At 38.7% G+C, this 21,401-nt stretch overlaps 2 protein-coding genes across 2 annotated transcripts in view; one reads left to right on the top strand and one right to left on the bottom strand.

Annotated features, from left to right (window-relative positions):
- hspa14 (heat shock protein 14) overlaps positions 1-16,261 on the top strand; it is a 28,935-nt gene extending 12,674 nt beyond the window's left edge. Inside the window, exons 8-14 of the mRNA XM_084345983.1 lie at positions 5,113-5,274; positions 6,029-6,184; positions 10,716-10,818; positions 11,012-11,227; positions 11,947-12,111; positions 15,549-15,616; positions 15,694-16,261. Of these exons, the coding sequence (XP_084202109.1) occupies positions 5,113-5,274; positions 6,029-6,184; positions 10,716-10,818; positions 11,012-11,227; positions 11,947-12,111; positions 15,549-15,616; positions 15,694-15,772 (949 nt within the window). The 3' untranslated portion in view covers positions 15,773-16,261. The remainder of the gene's footprint in view (positions 1-5,112; positions 5,275-6,028; positions 6,185-10,715; positions 10,819-11,011; positions 11,228-11,946; positions 12,112-15,548; positions 15,617-15,693) is intronic.
- On the bottom strand, positions 15,723-21,126 carry LOC311252648 (prolactin-like). The gene is made up of 5 exons (XM_084345984.1): positions 21,040-21,126; positions 20,521-20,708; positions 19,999-20,106; positions 19,437-19,616; positions 15,723-18,529 (listed from the first exon to the last, which is right to left on the bottom strand). The coding sequence occupies exons 1-5, from the start codon at positions 21,059-21,061 to the stop codon at positions 18,335-18,337; spliced, it is 693 nt and encodes a 230-aa protein (XP_084202110.1). The 5' UTR covers positions 21,062-21,126; the 3' UTR covers positions 15,723-18,334.
- Positions 21,127-21,401: the final 275 nt, after the last annotated feature.

The following is a 21,401-nucleotide window of genomic DNA, read 5'->3' as shown; positions in this document are numbered from 1 at the left end:
GGGTAATAGGGTAGTATGAGCTCCTGGAGATGTGATGGTGCCTGACCATTAACAGTAAGTGAGGAGAAGGATTTTAAACTCTATTCTTGATTTTACAGGGAGCCAGTGCAGAGAGGCCAATACAGGAGTAATATGATCTCTTTTCTTAGTTCCTGTCAGTACACGTGCTGCAGCATTCTGGACCAGCTGGAGACTCTTTAGAGACTTGTTAGGCCAGCCTGATAATAAAGAAATTACAATAGTCCAGCCTGGAAGTAACAAATGCATGGACTAGCTTTTCTGCGTCTTTTTGAGACAGGATGGGCCTGATTTTTGCAATGTTACGTAGATGAAAAAATGCAGACCTTGAAATTTGTTTTATGTGGGAGTTGAAGGACATATCTTGATCAAAGATAACTCCCAGATTCCTGACGGTGGTGCTGGAGGCCAAGTAAATGCCATCCAAACTAGCTATATCATTAGATAATGCATCTCTAAGGTGTTTAGGATCAAGTACTATAACTTCGGTTTTATCTGAATTTAACAGCAGAAAATTGCAGATCATCCAGGTCTTAATGTCCTTGAGACATGCATGGAGTTTAATTAGCTGATTAGTTTCATCTGGCTTTATTGATAAGTATAACTGGGTATCATCTGCGTAACAATGAAAGTTTATGGCGTGTTTCCGAATTATATTTCCTAGAGGGAGCATATCTAAGGTGAATAGTATGGGTCCAAGCACGGAGCCTTGAGGAACACCATGACTAACCTTGGTATACAGGGATGACTCATCAACATGTACAAACTGAAATCGATCCGATAAATAGGACTTAAACCAGTGTAATGCGGGTCCTTTAATGCCAATTAAGTGTTCCAGTCTCTGTAGTAGAATGTGATGATCAATGGTATCAAATGCAGCACTAAGATCTAGCAAGTCCAGGACAGAGACAAGTCCTTTGTCAGAAGCGATTAGAAGGTCATTTGTAACTTTCACCAGTGCCGTCTCTGTGCTATGATGTGCTTTAAAACCTGATTGAAAATCCTCATATAAACTGTTGTTATGAAGAAAGTCACATAGCTGGTTGGCGACTGCTTTCTCAAGGATCTTGGAGAGGAAAGGGAGGTTGGATATAGGTCTATAGTTGGCTAAAGCTTCTGGATCAAGATTAGGCTTTTTAAGGAGCGGTCTAATTACAGCTAGTTTAAAGGACTGTGGTACGTATCCTGTTAATAGAGACAGGTTGATCATTTCTAGTAGAGATGAGCTAATTGAAGGTAAAGTTTCTTTTAGCAACCTAGTTGGGATGGGGTCTAGGAGACAAGTTGTTGGTCTAGATGAAGAAATCATCGAAGTTAGTTGGTGGAGGTCAATGGGAGAGAAGCAGTCTAAATATAAGTCAGAATTTGCAACTGTTCCTGAGGTTCCTGTGTTTAAAGATACAATAGTGCCAGTTGAGGGCAAGCGATGATGGATTTTGTCCCTAATAGTTAAAATTTTATCATTAAAGAAGCTCATGAAGTCACTACTACTGAGCGTTGTAGGAATACATGGTTCAGTAGAGCTGTGACTTTCTGTCAGCCTGGCTACAGTGCTGAAAAGAAACCTGGTGTTGTTTTTATTTTCCACTATTAATGACGAGTAATAGCTTGCTCTGGCATTGCAGAGGGCCTTCCTATATATTTTAAGGCTATCTTTCCAGGCTAAGCGAGATTCTTCCAAATTGGTGGAACGCCATTTCCTTTCAAATTTGCGTGATGTTTGCTTCAATTTGCGGGTATCCGAGTTATACCAAGGTGCTAACCTCCTGTGTTTTATAGGTTTCTTTTTCAGAGGGGCAATAGAATCCAGTGTTGTTCGCAATGAGCCTGCAGTGCTATCAACAAGATGATCAATTTGTGAGGAACTGAGGTTAGCGGAGGAGTCCTTTATTATATTAAGACATGGCATTGAATTAAGTGCCAGCGGTATAATTTCCTTAAATTTAGCTACAGCACTATCAGATAGACATCTAGTGAAGGAGTTTTTGCCTAATGGTGTGTAGTCCAGTAATAGAACTTCAAAAGTTATTAAGTGATGGTCTGATAAAAGAGGATTCTGTGGAGAAACTGTTAGATTTTCAATCTTGATACCATAAGCTAGAACAAGGTCAAAGGTGTGGTCAAAACAGTGAGCTGGTTTATGTACACACTGAGAGAAGCCAATAGAGTCTAATAATGAGATAAATGCAGTACTAAGGCTATCATTAACGACATCCACATGAGTATTGAAATCACCTACAATAATTACTTTATCTGATTTGAGGACTAGACTTGATAAAAACTCAGAGAATTCAGATAAAAATTCTGAGTAAGGACCAGGTGCTCGATACACTACAACAAATAGAACTGGCTGTAAAGTTTTCCACGTTGGATGTGAAAGACTAAGAACAAGGCTTTCAAATGAGTTATAATTTAATTTAGGTTTAGGATTGATTGACAGACTTAAGTCATAAATAGCTGCAACACCACCTCCTCGGCTGTAGCCTCGAGGAATGTGAGTATTAATATGACTAGGGGGAGTGGATTCATTCAGGCTGACATATTCTTCAGGATGCAGCCAGGTTTCAGTACAACAGAATAAATCAATATTACAATCTGAAATTAAGTCATTTACTAATACAGCTTTCGATGACAGGGATCTGATGTTTAGGAGTCCACATTTAATTCTCTTGTCTTGTTTTGAAATTGCAGAGTTGCTGTTAATTTTTTTATTAGATTTTCATGCACAACTCCTCTTCTGCTTGACTTTGATTAATTTAGGTGGTCGGGGGGCAGACACAGTCTCGATAAAGTTTTGGGTGTGCAACTGATCTAATGGAAGCTCAGAGAAGCGTGTAAGACTGCAGCTCTGTCTCCTGGTCTCAACTCTGGGTTGTCAGGCTGGTGGTTGGCTGATAAAATGGGTCAGATTTCTAGAGATGAGAGCCACTCCGTCCAAAGTGGGATGGATGCCGTCTCTCCTAATCAGACCAGGTTTTCCCCAGAAAGTCCGCCAATTAATAAAGGGCAGGATTTTACCTGTGATTTTACTTGACATTCTTATGAGTATTAAGATCAACCCCCCAAAAACGGACAACTCTAAATGTACTTTGGAAACTAATTTAGACTCACATTTGATACAAGGTCCAACATGTCAGCCCTGGATAGATTGTGTCCGATGATAAACTAACAACGCAACATCAGTAACAGCGTAGTGTTCGTTTATCTTACAGTACATGCATATTATTTTTTAACCAGACTTTTGACTGCCAATCCGTACTCTCTGGGTCTGCTTGTGAGGAAGTCCAATATCCAGTTGCAGAGTGTTGTACTCAAGGCCAGAGTGTTAAGTTTTCCAAACAAGTTAAGTCACCTTGCTAGGCAGTCAGATTTGCAAGATCACAGGTATGTAATCTTGCAAATTCATCTTACGGGCTTCAACCTATATGCTTGTGGCCAGTCAAAAAAATGTTAGGAGCAACTGCTAGCTTGTAAGCAATGGTGGCCCCTTGCTTGCATGCTGCCATAGCAGCAGTTTTATCAGAACTAAACACGGTTCTTTATAAAAGAAGAGCAAAGAACAGCACTGAAAGCTTTTCTTAATGGAAAAGATGTTTTAGTTTTTCCAGCTTTGGTAAGAGTTGGATATAGCAACTGGCACAGCTGGTAGAGCTCTCCTACTGTTGATCTGATTGGTTGAAGTTAGCCTGTGATAGGTGGTTACAGACAGATGGTTCATCTAGTCACCTTCAAAGTATATTTGAAAGCGCCTGCCCTTTTCTAAACAGTTTCTAGCGGCTCCTTCCCTGATGGATTTATGAAACAAACCAAAAAATCTGGCATGTCAGGTTAAAGTTGAAGTCAGCAAACAACATTCTGTTCTCATTCTCCAGGTGAGAGAAAACTGAGTGAAGGGCAGTAGATATGGCATCCTCTGTGGATCTGTTGGTTGTGAAAAGTATACTGGTGAGGGTCCAGGCAGGGATGTTGTCTTTGATGTGCTGTACAACCAGCTTCTCAAAGCCTTTTAATTGGGATGGGAAGTCCCTCTCATGTCTCTGCTCATGTCTACTCTTTGCCCCCCTGGATACGAACTTTATAGTCTTCAGCTTTTTTGGCTCTGGATAGAGCCCTCACCTCTCCATTCATCCAGGCCTTCTGATTGGGGAATGTTCTTAATGTCTTTGTGATCTCACTCGTGTGAGTGAGAAAGCCAGACAGCGTCCGCTGTTTTAGAACGAAAAACGTAACTTTGACACTTTCCAGGATGTATGGGGGGTCATGATCTCAATCACAACACATTACAACAGCATCCATATGATTAATAACGATCAACGGATACATGTTTACATTAACAGGTGGACACCGGGGGAAATGCGTTGAAAAAAAATACATATTTCAATGTCATGATGTGTACCCTCACAGCTCTTTTGGATCTGCAGCTGCTTGTTTCACTGTGAACAAACAAAGGCGGAGAAATGGCGAGCCTTCGTTGCGCCGATAATGCAGAGTCAGTCTCTGTGTGAAAAGGGCTATAGAGAAAATCCACTGTACAGAGCAGAGTTCCGGGTATATGATTTCATATTTGGTTCTCAATTTAAAACCTCCAACAGATGACAGACGTTTTGTAAAATACATAAAATTTGTCTCTACAGACTTCATTTGGCTGACTACAATAATAATAATAATATGCATTTACTGTGACTGCAGCAACATGCTTGTAGCTCTGTCACATACTGGGAGAGAGTCGCTCCTTAACACCCACCCCCACCTTTTACTCTCACTGCTGCGGTACAGAGCGGTGGTCCGCTGTTTATTCAAAATGTAATAATAATGAAATGTGTCCAATTTGCACATTACAATTGAACATTGCAAACCTGCCAATCATGAAGTATATCAGATGAACGTTTCTGAAGATATGCGAACCACAGCGACGGACAGAGATCTCTTACTTTATAGTAAGATTAAGTGTTTGCTTCAAGGGAGGGCCATGGGCACATGTATCTGGTTTACTTGTTGTTAACATTATTTCCACCTCAGCTTAATGGACTCATTTCGAAAATCAAAATGAATAGATTCCAAATGGTTTGATTTTGATCTGTACTGCATTTACAGCCATGTCCTAGTGTATAAGCTGGGCGGGACATCCCTGAGTGTGACAGTGCTGCAGGTCACTGGAGGATTGTTCCGGGTTCTCAACACCCACACTGACCACAGCATCGGAGGAGAGGGCTTCACCCTGGCTTTGGCCCAGCACCTTGCTGCTGAGTTTAAACGGTAGGTACTGTGTTTTCTGCTGCTCTTTGAAGCTCTCCTACACCTCACAGCTTCCTTTTACACCACGTTACACAGTTTTATTCAGGGGCAAGTTTCTCTTTGATATAGTTATACATTTACATGGCATTACAGACAAAGCAGGGATGTGATGGTACCAAATGTTATGGCCAGCTGTTAGCCAAAATATTAACAGTGAACAGCATTATCACAATATTGTGTCAAAATGTTCTGAAATACATTTTCGTACTACAATCGGTACCACCATGCCTTAGATTGTATCAAAACTAGCAAACAGTGAGCTGTATTCTGTATTTCTGTTGCATTATGCAAAGCATTACAATTGATTCAGTTGCCAACTAATTAGGTAACTCGACATCCTGGCTATGTTTGCGGTGTTGGGGCCTTTTGGAGAATTTTCCATGCAAATATCGGACTTTTTAAGATTTTTTTTGTTTTGTTTTTTGGTAGGAGCCTGTGTGCTGCTCTTGGTCCTCAAGCCCTTGTGCTTTTGCATTCAGCCATAGTCACCTGTTCCAAAGATCAGCTAGTGGTAGAAGACCAGTTTAGCGTGTGTCTTTGACCACTAGGTTTGAATTTTGGCCTCATTTAGATTCTAAAATCTTGTTTTACCCTGATTTAAGGTGCCTTTCCTTCTGACACATGCACACATGCACCTATACAATGTGTACATACCTTTTTAATAATTGACTACTCCTATCCTTCCTCATGTTATTTGTCTGTGTTTGTTGTGCAGCACCTTTAAGCATGATGTGACCAGTAATGCTCGGGCAATGATGAAGCTGATGAATGGAGCAGACATGGCCAAACACTCTCTGTCCTCATTAGAATCAGCCAACTGCTTTGTTGACTCCCTACATGATGGCATTGACTTTGAATGCAACGTCTCTAGGTAAGCTGATGAGCTGATTTTTATCTATTTATTTTTTTTAAACGCAAACGATTGCGACACAGGAAATGGAGAATATGATGACATGCTAAAATACTAAATATGTACAGTTGAAGTCAGGCTGCTACCTAATAATTGGAAATACACCATAGAACCGGCAAGACAGGGTTGAGAGGGAAGATCACAAAAAGTTGAAGGTTTTAAAAACAGGAGAGTAATTGGTTGAGGGGCACAGGTGCAGAGCAAAAATGAGGAAACTGTTACAAATGTTGTTGATTCCACTGATTAGTTCTGTACATATGAGCAGAGACACAAAATAAAATGCAAACTCTTATAGTAACCAAAGAGTAAGATCATGGGCTGTTCACCCCAAGTGTAGAGGTTGCATTATGAGTTGTTATTTTTCAAGTACAGATGGCTGATATTATCATTGACACGTCAATGATGATGATGATGATTGCATCGTCACAATTAGTTAATGTAATGAGTTTACAGACAACAATTCTAATCTGTGTCATAACAACACTTCACTATGCAAATGAAAAAAATCATATTCACCATCCACTTGGAGTAGATAGCAGAGGAGGCTCCGACAAATAAATTCTTGATACAGACAATTCAACCTCCAGTAATCGATAAAACGGGACACAGAACCTTAATTACCCAGCAACAAAAACTCAGAATATGAGGAAAAGTTTACGACGAGGAAAAGGTAAAGCAACACAAATCCAGAAAACTATAACTCCATTCACACACAGCAGCTGAAAGATGATGGACAACGCAACAGGGACCACATCTGAGACCATGCTTTCTTTACGGATGTTAAGAGAGGAGCTACAGATATCACTGATTCAGATAAAGGCAGGGATTGCGACTTCCTTTAAAAAAAATTCAGACAGACATATCCTCTCTTCGTGAAGAAACAAAAACTGACATGGGCCATTCATGACGAGCTAGCCAGCGAGTTGGCAAAGCTCCACTCAGCGCAGGCAGAAGCTACCAGCAATTATGAGGAAATGGGAAACGCACTCAGCAAAACAATGGACAGAGTAATGCCGCTAGGACAATTGCAACAAGCCATCACCAAGGAATGTAAGAAACTACAGGACAAATGTCTGGATTTAGAAAACGGAAGTAGGAGACAAAATCTTCCACTGGTTGGCATTAAAGAAGGACCCGAAGGTGGCAACATGATCAAATTCCATATGGAATTTTTCCCTACGGTGCTAGGGGCTGCTAACTTCAACTCCCCTGTGAGGAGAGACAGAGCACATCGCACACTAGCATCGAAGCCGAGCAGAGAGGAGAGGCCCCTTGCCATACTGGTCCAAAGGATACTGGATCTTGGCAAAGCAAGGGCCGACTCACCTACAGAGGAGACCAGGTGCACATTTTACCAGACATGAGTCCGGAGGGCAGCAGACAGCCCAGTGCTTTCAATCCAGTGAAAAGAAAAAACTGAGAGCCCAAGCATCATATGGTGACTCACTTAAAATACTCTGACAGAATGATAACACAATGTTGACTACAGCAGTAGTAGTTGGCCTAGTGACAACTTTCTAGTATTATCTAGTTTATGGATCTGCTATGCTTCTCATTAGAGCTGTGCTGCGTTCCTCTTAAGAGTTTTGAGCATCTATTTTTCTTTTTTCTTTAGGAATTTGCACCTACAATTTTTTTTTTTTGGAAATAGATATATAGGAGTGACTTGGATTTTTTCTGGTGCTGTTCCTCTCTTATGTTAAAAGTGAGGTACAGAATTCTTAAGCTTTTATTTATCAAGAAGGAGCTTTGTGACCAAGTCTATTTTTGTTATTTGTTTGTTATTTTTGTTATTTTATTTTTTTATTTTTCTTTCTTAAGCTGTGTCATACAGCAATGTGCCTTTTAATATGCTTTTTTCCCCCCTACTACTTGTTTGGGAAGTGGTGGGGAGTGGGGTCGGTAGATGAGAATGTTGAAGGGTTCCGAGTTCAAATGTTTTTGAATGCAAGTATATGTAGAGTGTCTTCTATAATCTCAGACTCAAATGGTAGATATATAATAGTAATTGGGGACATTTATAATACCCCAGTAACATCTGTGCCTAGAGATTTTAATTTTGTGATGGATCCAGTAATGGATAGATCATCAAACAGGCAATCCGTAACGACCCATAGGTACTCAATTGGATTTAGGTCAGGGGAACGAGAGGGTGGGTCAATAGCCCCATTCACACTGCCCTTTGAGTGCGGGGATCCTGCGCCAATTCTTTGCATCCTCCTCTGTGTGAAAGTTTCAGATGTGGCGAGGGGTAAAATTTTGCTGCGGCTCTGATGCGCCTCCGGAGGTAGTATCAGAGGTAGTATCCGAGGTAGTATCAGAGGTAGTATCAGAGCCGCAGCAGAGGCGAACCGGCGTCTGTGTGAATGGATAAGCCGGCACTGCGGCGCAGAGCGTGGGTGTGCCGTCTGACGGTGTTCACAGTGTGATAACTAAACAGACCCTTCACTCAACAAAATGAAGAGAAATGTCCCACAAAGCAACGTTACATAAAAACAACAGTAACGTAGTAACTGGTAGTGTCTTTGGCAACTTATATTAGGAAAAAAATACCAGTTATACGTGGAAAAGTGTCTGTCCTCATGTCTGTCCTACCAACTCTTCGTCACATTTCTGGCCAAAAAACAGCGTCTGTCCCCGGCAAAAAACTTTAACTCACCAAGTGTTTGTCTCCTTGCACTATTGTGCTGTTGTAGTTACTGTCTTGAAAAAAATCACCGACGTTGAGCCCTCCCGACCGAGACTTCAGTGAACTTTCCCCCAGAAAACAGCATCCCTCCTCGTGAGTGAGAGAGTCAGACAGCGTCCTGTTTACTGATGGTGATTATGTAATTATGTAATTTGGAATGAAAAACGTAATGTCACTTTTCAAGATGCATTCTGGGACCACACGTATGGATGTACCATCCTGGAGGAGGAGGGCTACCTGTGCAACCTGATTGGGCTGCAGATACCGCCTCATGTTACCAGTAGGAGACTAGCAGCTAGCAGAACTAAAAATCAGTCAGGAAGGATAAGGGGAAAGCAATTGTCTGTGGCCACCACATGCAAAACCATTCCCTTTTTAGGGATTGTCTTGCTTTTGCCTCTCCATTTTACTGTTGTCACTTTCATTTGCACCAAAGCAGGTGAAACTGGTTCACAATCACTTGTGCTTCCTAAATGGACAGATTGATATCCCTGAAGTTTAACTGACGATTGAGCAGTGTATTTATGAAATAAAACTAAAGCTGAAATAAAACTTAGAAAGACTGACTGACATGTGTTGTGCATCGTTACTAGAAATATGACTCATGATACATTGTCTCTTGAAGTGAATGATTTAGCTGGATAGTGTGGTGGAAATTCTGTAGAGCTGGTGGCCTTGTGGTTATGAAGAAGATGCCAAGAGACCCGATGTCTTAAGAAGCAGTGTTTATTGACAGGCTTGATCAAGGAGAATAATGGCGACCGGTACAGACTGACAGAATAACCACTCTAGCCTAAGATGTGCTGCTTAGTTAGGGACGAATGCATCCAAGGGCTGATCGAGGGCTTTGTTTACATCAGTCTTATCAAAGGCAGCTGCACTCAGCTGACAGACACAGCATAGAAGGTCATTAACTGTGGAAGAAAATCCTTCACAGTTGTAACTAAAATTCTTATTATTATTTATTTATTTATAAATACATTTATTTATATAATCGGTTCAAATGTGAATGGTACCCAACCATATTTGCAACATTTATTGACCAATTCAGACATCATTTCTTCGGGGAAAATTAGAATGGTCCTTTAGACCCAATAAGGATATAAGGGAAAGGAATTAAGGAATCTGATCTCGAACAATATTTGAAAGACGATGGACAAAGACCAACAATGTGGTAGTGGTCACAAACGGACAGTGGAAACTCAAAATTATGTTATTGTCTTGGTGCAGTGTATACTATGCATGAATGTGTACTAGGACCTTTCTCTTTGTATGTCCAAATGACCGCTTTGTTCAGCAAGAAGAGACTTGTACTCACATCTTTTCATTTCTCCTCAAGAAACCTATGAACAGGTGAAGTCAGCTTTTATTTCATGTATGTTACATGAAAACTACTACAAATTTCAACAAATTTCTGTCTCTACCTCTTATTATGGTGGCCTCAAAGAACAAAACACAAACAAGATTGAAAGCACAAACATTATGGAAATTCACTCTAAATAAAAATTGCTACAAATGTGACATGTAAAAACGTGTACAAAATGGTACAAAAAAACAGAAATTCACTTCAAAACAAGTAACGGCTGCAAATACCAAAACTCATACATTTTTGAATTTTAAAAAAAAATAAGGATATGATATTGTGATATATTTTTCGTTTTATACGTTTTTAGTGCAAGAATATATTGTCATACTTTTTCTGCACAAACTTTTATTTAAAATTTTTTGCTTTAAAAACATCCTGGACAAAAGTCAGGGTGACTAAACAGTTGTTATCAACATTTATGTGGTGTTTTTTTTCAGAGCTCGATTTGAGCTTCTTTGTTCCTCACTCGTCAACAAGAGCATCCAGCCAATCAGACCCCTACTGGAGGAGGCAGGACTCTCCACCAAGGACATTAACAAGGTATGTTGTGTGAGAGTTTTTAGAGCGCTGTGTTTATTTTTGGGTCATTGTTTGAAATGATCAAATTGCAATGATAGTTGTAAGATGTGAATGAGAGTGAATTGGTTTAAATGTGAGATAAAGAAAGAAAATCTTTGGATATATCATTAATAAACACAACATGCTTTAAACATGATGGTGGTTGATATTTTAGGTGGTTCTTTGCGGTGGCTCAGCCAGGATCCCTCGTCTCCAGCAGATGATCCGTGAGATGTTTCCTGATGTGGAGCTTCTCAGCTCAGCGCCTCCCGATGAGGTCATTGCTGTGGGAGCAGCCCTGGAAGCTGGCTTGCTGGTTGGCAGAGATGGCCTTGCCCCTGAGGAAGAGTATGTCACAGTAGATGTTTCTGCTACTGACATACTAGTTAAGGTATGCTGATCAATTAAAAACACATACTACAACCCTGATTCACAAGGTTAAGACATTGTGTAAAACATAAATAAAAACAAAGCAATGATTTGCGAATCCTGTACGACCTATGAAATGAAAGTGTAAGTATAAGTTAATTCTGAATTTGATGCCTGCACTGCCTTCCCAAAAAGTTGAGAGAGGGCCATGTTTACCACTGTGTTGTATCATCTTTTATTTTAACAGTAAGTCAGTAAGTGTTTGGGAACTGAGGAAACCAATTATTGAAGTGTTTAGATATATGTGTTTGTGTGTGTGTGTGTGTGTGTGTGTGTGTGTATATGTATATGTATATATATATATATATATATATATATATATATATATATATATATATATATATATATATATATATATATATATATACATACGTATGTATGTATATGTATATGTATATGTATATGTATATGTATATATATATATATATATATATATATATATATATATATATATAATCTTATTATGTACCTAATAAGAATTGATGCTGGTTTGAAGGCAAAGGGTAGTGACGCTAAATATTGATTTGATTTAGATTCTTCTCTTGTTCGCTCACAGATTTGTAATGTTCTGTCCGAGTGTTTGGACAGATGCTTCGCCAACATTGTTGTTTTAATTCAATTGGTGGATCTTACTCTTTTTATACATTATTGTACTGGCTTCTGGTTGTTTGGGTGTTGTAGGAGGTGGATGATTCCGGAGCTGAGGTGTTTACTGTTCTCCTCCCATTGGGCACGCCTCTCCCTGCCCGCAGACATCACATCCTGAGGGGAGGAGGGAAACTATCCTCCCTCTGTCTGGAGCTTTACCAAAGATTGGTCAAGGAGCAGCCAGAAAAACTAGCTAAGGTATAGAAAAACACTAGATCAAATGTCAAACAACACACACTTCCTGATTTTGTTTTAGTGCCTGGTACTAGGGGTGTCAACATCTACACATGTAAATAGGTACACGGATAATAAATCAATAACCGTTTAGAAAAATCAATAAACGTTTACACGTCATTTTTCCTCCTCGTTTATTTCTCACCAATATATAGGCCTATAGTATTTTTAGGGGTGATAATGTTGCCTGAAAGCTTCAGATAATAACATTAACTAACTATACAATTAAATGTTCCGACTAGTGCAGTTATCCGCATACGTAATAGATGCATGGGGCACAAAGTTACGTTGATATATAAAAAAACCCGTGGCCACAGCCATTTGCGTTTTTCAGACCAGCGAGACCACTTAAAGGCAAGACAGCTGCTGTGTAGAATAGGCTGCGGAGGACTTGAGAAGAGCGCGGCGCTCATCATCTTCTCCATGCGCAAATGTCGTCCTGCTGAAAACAAAGACTGTTAATGGCTTGTTATTTTTAGCTTTTATTATTACGTGTTGTTGTACATTATATTGTTGGTTGGTGTTCTGTGTCGGCTTTTTACGACCTGATCACATATCCTTGCGTCTAAAGAGGAGGAAAACATTTTTTTTTTTCCGACAGTTTTAGTGAATAATTGTGAGATTCCCCCTCTACTTTTTTAGCTTTGTGGATATACAGGTGAAGTTTTTTCCTCACTTCAGCATACTTTGGCTTCTTTGGTTTCTTTCTATCGCCAATTCCAGATTACTTTTACTATGTGACGTATATTACAATTCAGACGCAGCTCCTGTTGCGAGAGAGGGATGCAGTTTGAACTATAAGTTTAAAAACAAATTGTACAACTGTGAGAAATAGTTAAAACAATGATTACAAAACAAGGTTAAACCTTTTTCAGCTTTCACTCACGTTTACTTGTCTGTCAAAATGATGGATGATTTTATTTTTCAACTCATTTTACTTTCTGTCATAAGTAGGCCTAAGCCTTAAAATGTTAAATGAAGCTCTGTGATTTATCTATTATATTGGCTTTAATTTAGTACCTATTTGAAATAGGTCTACAAGAATAACGTTGAATAAACGTTTTTGTCTGATAACTACTGGAATGGCTTTGATTTAATGGGATTAGGAGGCAGTTGAATGGAGACAGAACCCTCTAGTGGTTATGTAGCGCAACTGCGATAGAAAGAGATCATAAATCTCTGACGTGTAACCGGGTACACGTCGGTTAGAAGCCCCGTGTACACGTGTAGAAAAAATTGTAAACGTTGACACCCCTACCTGGTACCACCTTTCAGTTCTCTGGTGTCCTCTGAGTTCACTCTAGATTTTTTTTAAACTCACATGTTGACTGCATCGCATTTCACTAAAACTGAGGGTGCGCAGGGAGGAAAAAGCTGTTCAACGCTGCTGCCATCACGACTACTCAGGCAGGGATTGTGGACACATTTTGTGTAATTTTTTTTCATCTTTATAAAAGTTAACCCTTAGGGAACCCTAACTTATCCCACGGTAACGCAATTCAGAAATGCTACGCTAGCTGGCAGGAAGCAAAACTTTTGAGAAAAGAAAAACTTGCCAGGAACAGTGGAAGTTTGCAGTTGCTTATCATCCACCAATAATAATAATAATTCAAACAAATGGACCTGCACATCCGGACACTCGACAAAAATGTATTCCATTCCATGTCCCATTTTTTCTATAATGCCTACAATGTCTTAAGGCATAGCACATTGGAGTCAGAGCCTAATTAGTGTCCTATGACTGCTATACAGGCCTACCTATTTTATACTACTTCAATAAAGTAATGGAAAATTGGTAGTTTATGGAAAGGTTTTGAAAATTAATTGGTTGCAAATGTGTGGGAACCCTGTGAAGTCCCATGGCCTCTCCTCCACCATAAAAACCTACTACACCAGTCTACACTAGACTACACAAACACACAAGATACGAAGCTATGCAGACCATTCACACATTAAGGAGAAAGGAACTGAAACACAGGGTGCCAAATTTGAGTACGTGAGGGCCCATCTTTACTGTAACGTTACAGAAAGAAAGATGTGAGACGCCTCCCCAAAGTCTGCAACTGAATGCATCTGAAATTCCCAACCAACATGCAGTTTAGTTTACTAAAACAGTAAGTTTATTAGCATGAAACCAATAGTATGTGAGCTGCAAACTAATCAATGTGGAAATATTACAATAGACAATATTTGATTTGCGAATCGATAGCATAACAAGCGCTTCGCCTGCTAGCTCAATGCTAACACATAATGGGAATTCCCAATAACACGCTAATGGAGATTAGCATTGCGCCCACAATAAAAGTATATTTGTAAACAATACGTTTTAATTCACATACATCACATAAATCATGTGTGTTTTATATTTACAGGCATGCACAGTACTGTTCATATGCTCTGGAAACGAAATTATAACAACTACAGCAAGCTCAAGGGGTCAAAACTCAAAAAATTCGGCCAGGAGAGGGCAGCATTTATGTATCTTGATGTTTTCTATTGTAATTATTCATTATTATTATAGCACCTGGTTGATGAGCAGGGACAGCTAAATGTAGCAGTTCATTTCATAAAGTATACATTTTATCCATTCTATTGTACATTTATTTTCCACTTTGATGAGGTCAGCTACATGATTTTAGACAGTTTTCAAGTTCAATTTTATTTGTTTAAATGCTCACATTTGTGCTCTGTGCAGTTTTCAGGGTTCTATTTATTTAGGCCTAACATCTTATTTTATTTATTATTTAATTAATGCAGCAGGGACAGCTAAATGTAGCACTTCACCTCATAAAGTATTTTATTTGCCAGATTTATATGGAGTATAGCAAGGTGCTACTACAATAAAACTTAGAAAGACTGACTAGTGATGTGCATTGTTACTGGAAATATGACTTATGATACATTGACTGTAGAAGTGAATAATTTAACTGGTTAGAACTGAAATTATTTTTTTTGTTACTACAGAGAGAGTAAAGTGATAAAAAAAGGTACAGTTGGGTACCAGCATGGAATTGCAGGTACCGTTATCAGTTCAAATGTGAACGGTATCCAACCTTATGAGAGGCATCCCTAACTCGTGTCGGTATCACTGCCATAAAACAACACAGTAATGTAGATACCTCAGTGCTCATACTGTTTAAAAACTGAATTTTAACTGTGATACATATCCATTACTAAAGAATGGAAAACACATAATTCCCTGTAAATGTAGGTAAAACTAACTTATAGATGGCAAATATTGGAGCTGGTTTACCAACCTATTGAGTATTTTAATGTTATGTTTTTAGTTTTAACTCTACCTACCAACAAATGTAAAAAAAAAAAAAAGAAAGACGAAATGAATCATAAATATTTGAAATGAACCATTAATCTGCTTGTGTATTTATTTGTGTAATGTCTAGATAATCTTGAGAGACCTGCAGCCAAGAGAGGAGAACCATGACATCGACACTGTGGTGACAATGAAAAGGTATCTACCCTTTCAGAATCCGCCCATGGGCCGCTTGATGCAACTGCTTTCTATATCATTATTTCTGTATGTTGCAGGGATGGCTCCGTTCATGTTTCCTGTGTAGAACAGCGCATTGGTGCGCCAGAGGTCATCACCATAGCAGCTACATCATGAGGGCACCAATCTGCAGTCCAAACCACACACCAGCACGCACTGGCCCTTTTTACCGAGATTGCGCAATACCACCACAATGATGACCCTGCTGTCCACTACCTCTGTTTATTTAGACTTAACATAACAGTGAGATTATACCGCCCCAGTGTCTGGTTTTTAGATAGCATGCTGGTGTTCCATGAGCAAAAGAGGCATGACATGTAACACAACAGCGTAATGATCTAATGTTTCAATTTACATATGCTTCCGTCAGAGCCTTCTAAACAATGGTATAATATGGCAATAACAATAATTTACTGTCTTCATTATATGGCAATTGATCTCGTCCTCTGCTAGGATGGTAATGAGCACCCCCCGCCCCCCATTCCTCATGTGGACCTTACCTTATATACAGAACAGCGAGGTCAAAAGAAAGACCGTGTAAAAGGGGCTACTGACAGTGCAATGTTTTGTTTTTTTTCTCACTCAATAAACATGATCAGACTTAAACTGTATGCCCAGATTTATTACCCTCTGGTCTATACAGCCATGGAATTCTGCAGGATTGCGCCATCTTAAAATAGTATGTGCCTCAATGCTGTATTTGCATAATATTTATAAGCTTCTTCAGCTAAGGTGGTGGCACTATGCACATACAGACACACACACAAGTATCTAACCTAAAAACAGGAGAATACATGTTGCTTTCTGCCCACAAAATATTTGCTTTATTTTTTTTAAAGCTATTCGAGCATCTTGTCTGTAAGTCTACAATTCAACGTCCCATTACAGTACATGTCAAGTCTTTAGAGCAAGTGCAAAAAAGGAGAGTAAACGATAAACAATAGAAACAAGACTCCATATATATTCATTGTTTTTGGTTCATTCCATACCAACTCACCCAAAATCCACAACTTTTCCCAGTACAACACAGTACAAATATCTACAGCTGAAATAAAACAACAGAATGTAAAATTTCAGCCAATGAAAAGTCTGAAAAACTAGCTAATTTAAAAAAATTATGAAGGATGAAGGATTGATAAAACTTTAATAAATCTTTGAATTTGTTTATACATATGCAATAAATATTAACACTTTCACATAAAAAAAAGTTTCTAGGAAATTAAAATAATCCTTTTTACAGCCAAAATAAGTGGTTTTTCAGCTCCAAAGCTACATTGGGCAAGATCTGTGGCACTTTTTTATGCAGGACCAAATAACTTCTATTTGTGATAGAACTTCATTAATAACATGCAGAACCAAAATTTGGTTGCAAGAAAGTTAAAACTAGTGGAGATATGCATTTTAGATATAGATTGATAGATAACTTTATTAATTCCCGAAGGGAAATTAGGATTATGATAGATTCTTTGTTCTGGTTAAAAAAACCTTTCTGTTATTATTAATTTGATTAATGTAACCATTTTGGAACAACTATTTATATGAAAACATGTTGCCAAGTTTCCTTTGGGTCTCTCGGATGTTCAGGACAATTTTCAACCCAGTCCAGTGAACAATAAGCAATTGGTGAGGCTGAGAATACACATACACAGAACCACAAAGAGCTGAAATAGAGCTCTGAGGGCCAAACTGTTTGGAGTACAGCTATAGGACTGAAGTAGTAAGTTTCGACTGGAAGGCCCTTGATGAATTGGTACGGAATGACCCTTTTGCAAACAACTGTACTATTTTCAAATGTTAACACTGCACTCAACCACAAGAACAAATAGGTGGGAATGTGGAATATTACAAAATGTATTTAAACAATTTTTTGACATGCCAACAAATCCAGCCACATCAGTTTTTCTTAAGCATGTAGCTGATGGTGCATGGAACGGGGTGTCCATAAAGCCATCAGTCTAACATTTTTGGTAATAGCCTAAAATTAAATTACAAGACAGCATGACTGGAGGCCTGTTCATATTCTGCATGGTTAACAGTATAAGACCCTAAGGTAAGCTAATTAATAGCTAGTAATTAGCAACTCTTGATGTATATTTGGTAAATTAATTGAGTGCTGAATTTGCACAAACTTAAACTGGCTGAATCTTTGGCCTCAGGAAATCAAAAGCATTATGTGAGATTTGTTTTATCAGTCATGATTCTCTGATGGTGACTTAAGTTTGAAAACTGCATCATCTTGAGGCAACAGTGTTTGCACAGATTATTCCCTTTCCACCAAGTATCTCTTCTGACAAATGACAAAAAACATTGCATCCATGTTTCTTGAGATGTTTATATGGCATTACTATATTTGAAGATGATATGCGTTGTACAGGAGTCTATCATAACATGTATTACACTTATTCCATCCTGTCCATAGTCGACTCATGTTTGTCCATGCTAATATCAGGCATGAAACGGAGGGTGGGCCGAGTCTTTGGGATCCAGTGGCACTTGAGTCAGTGATAGGAGGAAACATACCTGTGTATCAGTAAACATCCCATTAACATCCTATAACTTGCAGATAGAAAACACAACAAAAACTGCTGCTTTATCCGTGTAGTTTCTAACTGTAGCATTTCCTTTGCAATATGCTGATATTTCCAGATGTTAGACACAGCCTCCATCGTTTTCTGGCCTTTAGCATCCATGCTCTGGAACAATTCGACACTTGAGGATCTTCAGGTAGTTCTGGACCTTGTTGGAATCTCGGCGAAAGCAGTAGAGGAGATCATAGTCTTTCATCAGGCGCCACTCAGCACTGTCAGAGGGCAACAAAGCCTCAGGAGAAGCCAGGCTGCTGACAGAGTTACTTATTATCCCCAACATCTGCATCTGGAGCAGAGAAAGACACTTCATCTTTGCACAATTACAAATTACATTGTTCACAAATCCTGAAGATAAATAAATACATTCCCTCGGGGGTGTAACTCATATTTAACCCAACCTCATTGATTTCAATGTGGTGGGCAAAATAATGAGAAATGCCTATCAGCAACCCCCTTCGCTTTTAAAGGAGATGTTTTTGAAGGAAATTTTTTTGTCTTGTCTTTATCCTTATTTTGTTCATTCATTCATTCATTGTTTATTTCACCATAAACAGAATCCACACAAAACAAACACTATAACCTAATTGACTTTTACATTCCACAAAGGCAACAAATAGGCAATAAGAAAAAAAGAAAACCTAAGCACTTAGCAAAAGCACACTCATACAATCAATGATGTCGGACTGTACATGTCAGACCAAACAAGTTCATACACTTAATACCATATATTTTAAAACACATTGGAAACAAATGACATTTGATGTCATTATTATTTAATGTAACACTCAGCTAAGTTACTCTATGTTGTTATTGTATTAAAGAGTATTGTATTGAGATGGTCATCTGAGGGTGAACGGTGTAGTTTGCATTCGTAGTGTGATGTAAGGACTTTGTCATCTGTGTTTCATACTCATTTAGTAAGATTACACAACCTGACAAGAAACTACTGTACATTCCTGGAAACTACATTACACTGGAGCGCCAAACATCTACAACACTTTGCCTGATTTTTATGACCATTTTATTTGAGGTACAATGCAACACCATGTTGTAATGTTGGGTCTTAAACTCTTTAGTCCCAATACAACTTACAAAGTACATGTTATATCAAGTACTGTAACTTAGTGCTACAGAGCTCATGTAAACTACTACCAACACATTTCACTTTGGAATTTATAGAAGACATACAGTACCTTCTCAGCCACTTTCTCTACACCTTTACGTAGCTCATGCACCATGTCACTCATCTCAAGAGCTTTATTGGCGCTGAAGTTATTGAAGTCATGATGGTGAGCCATGCTTTGGTGGAAATGCCACAGAGGATTCCGCCATGCCACCAGGAGCTTCAAAATCACCTCTGTCAGCTCCTCTCTCTACAGTGATAACAGGAAAGGTGGACCCATTTTATAATTAAATGTCAGTTCAAACTGAAGCCATCTTTTAAGTAATGACAGTTGTCCATAGTTAGCATAGATGGATGCAATTTGCATCAGTAAAAGTGATTGTATGTTTAGGATGATGCAAAAATATAAGTAAAGGGACACCACAAAAAAACTACAAATACGAAGTAGCATAAATAATACAGGTAAACATTGGGAAATTAAAAAAAAACATACTTTATGAAATGTTTCAAACATACATGGAGTCCTGTGTTGTACAAGGGAAGGGAAATGATAAGAGAACATTCTCATTGTAAATATGATGTGGACGATGAATGCCAACGAAAGAAAACAGCTTTTATAAAGGTTAGTTCACCGCCATTCTCTGAGCATTTTCTTTGCCATTTGGAGTGAAGATGGTGGAGGTGTGACAGTTGCGACTGACCCGGCCAATTTGATTCTTACTGGGCAGGAAGTACTGCTCCTGACAGGACAAATGTGAATGCAAGAATGAAATGTCAGAGGTCATGTGTGATCTAAATGTCAACTGTGGCTAGAGTACATAAGTGATGAATGAACTGCACATAATTACAATTGGGTAAGAATATAAATATATATATATATATATATATTTATATATATACACACACACACACACACACACATATATATATACATACATATGTGTGTGTGTGTGTGATGTATCAAGAGCTATATATATAGGATTATAGCATTTTTAAATCAAAACTATCAAAGAAAAACCAACATATCACCATGTATATATATATATATTGAAGCAAGAATTTCTACACTGTCAAGAGAAAACAAAGAAACATAAATTACCAATTTTACAAAAAATATGAATTAAACCTGTTTGGGGTTTAAATTGCAGACTTACAAATTCTGAATGAAGGTCATTAGAAATGCCGTGCATTCTGGCTGAGTGTTGGATGACCCGGTCAAATAGGTTGGCCAGGGAGAGGACATGGCACCCAGCTTGGGCATTGGTACAGATGGGTGCTGCCCCCACACAGAGAAGTCTGCTGCAGAACAACAGACAGACCAACACCACCCACATAACAGACACTAGGAGAGAAAAAAGACCAAGAGAAGAGCAAAGAAACTTGATAAAACTAAATATTGTTACATTGAACAACATGATTGAAATCACAGGGTTCAATCTCAATCATATCTTATTCTTAAGAATCTGGTGTAACTGAGAGACAGTCATGGTCTCTATTGAAAAAAAAGCATTTGTGTGTGTTTTGGAGATGTTTGAGAAAGGATCAAAAATCAAGGAATAAATGAAGTGAAGAGAGAATAATGATGGTGAATAGGAACAGAACAGGATGCATGCATAAAGAGGACGGACAGTTCTAGATTTGGGTCCCTTTATGGTAAGTTCTGAAAAAGTTACCTGATCTGATGCTTCCAGGCATTCTGTAGGGCTTGAAGGAGCTCCTGTCTCAGAGTAGAAGGTGCAGAAGGTGCACACGCTTTTCTATTCAAAGACCCCTGCAGCTTCATATGAGGGTCCCTCAATGACCATTTCCCTCTTACACTTTAATATCAAAGAGAAAGACAGGGAGGGAGGGAGAGAGAGAGAGAGAGAGAGAGAGAGAGAGAGAGAGAGGGCGGTATTAGTAAATAAATAATTATATACACAATCATGTGAAAAAATTAGGACACCCCATTAAATATTCAGGTCTTTATTAAGAAATGTTCACATATCGATGTCTAATCTTGTTTTTATTCATCTCTGGAAAAGAAAATGATTTA

The sequence above is a fragment of the Pagrus pagrus genome, assembly GCF_965226575.1.
Source record: "Pagrus pagrus genome assembly, chromosome: 23".
Lineage (NCBI taxonomy): Eukaryota > Metazoa > Chordata > Actinopteri > Spariformes > Sparidae > Pagrus > Pagrus pagrus.
This window is presented reverse-complemented; position numbering and strand designations above follow the sequence as displayed.

What these genes read in the sequence shown, in the direction of transcription:
- LOC311252648 (XM_084345984.1), bottom strand. Translation starts at nt 21,061, where the DNA reads ATGCCTGGAAGCATCAGATCAG. An exon ending in AAAATGCTCAGAGAATGGCG is followed by an intron (nt 19,617 to 19,998) that starts GTGAACTAACCT and finishes TTATCACTGTAG; the next exon opens with AGAGAGGAGCTGACAGAGGT. An exon ending in TAGAGAAAGTGGCTGAGAAG is followed by an intron (nt 18,530 to 19,436) that starts GTACTGTATGTC and finishes TCTCTGCTCCAG; the next exon opens with ATGCAGATGTTGGGGATAAT.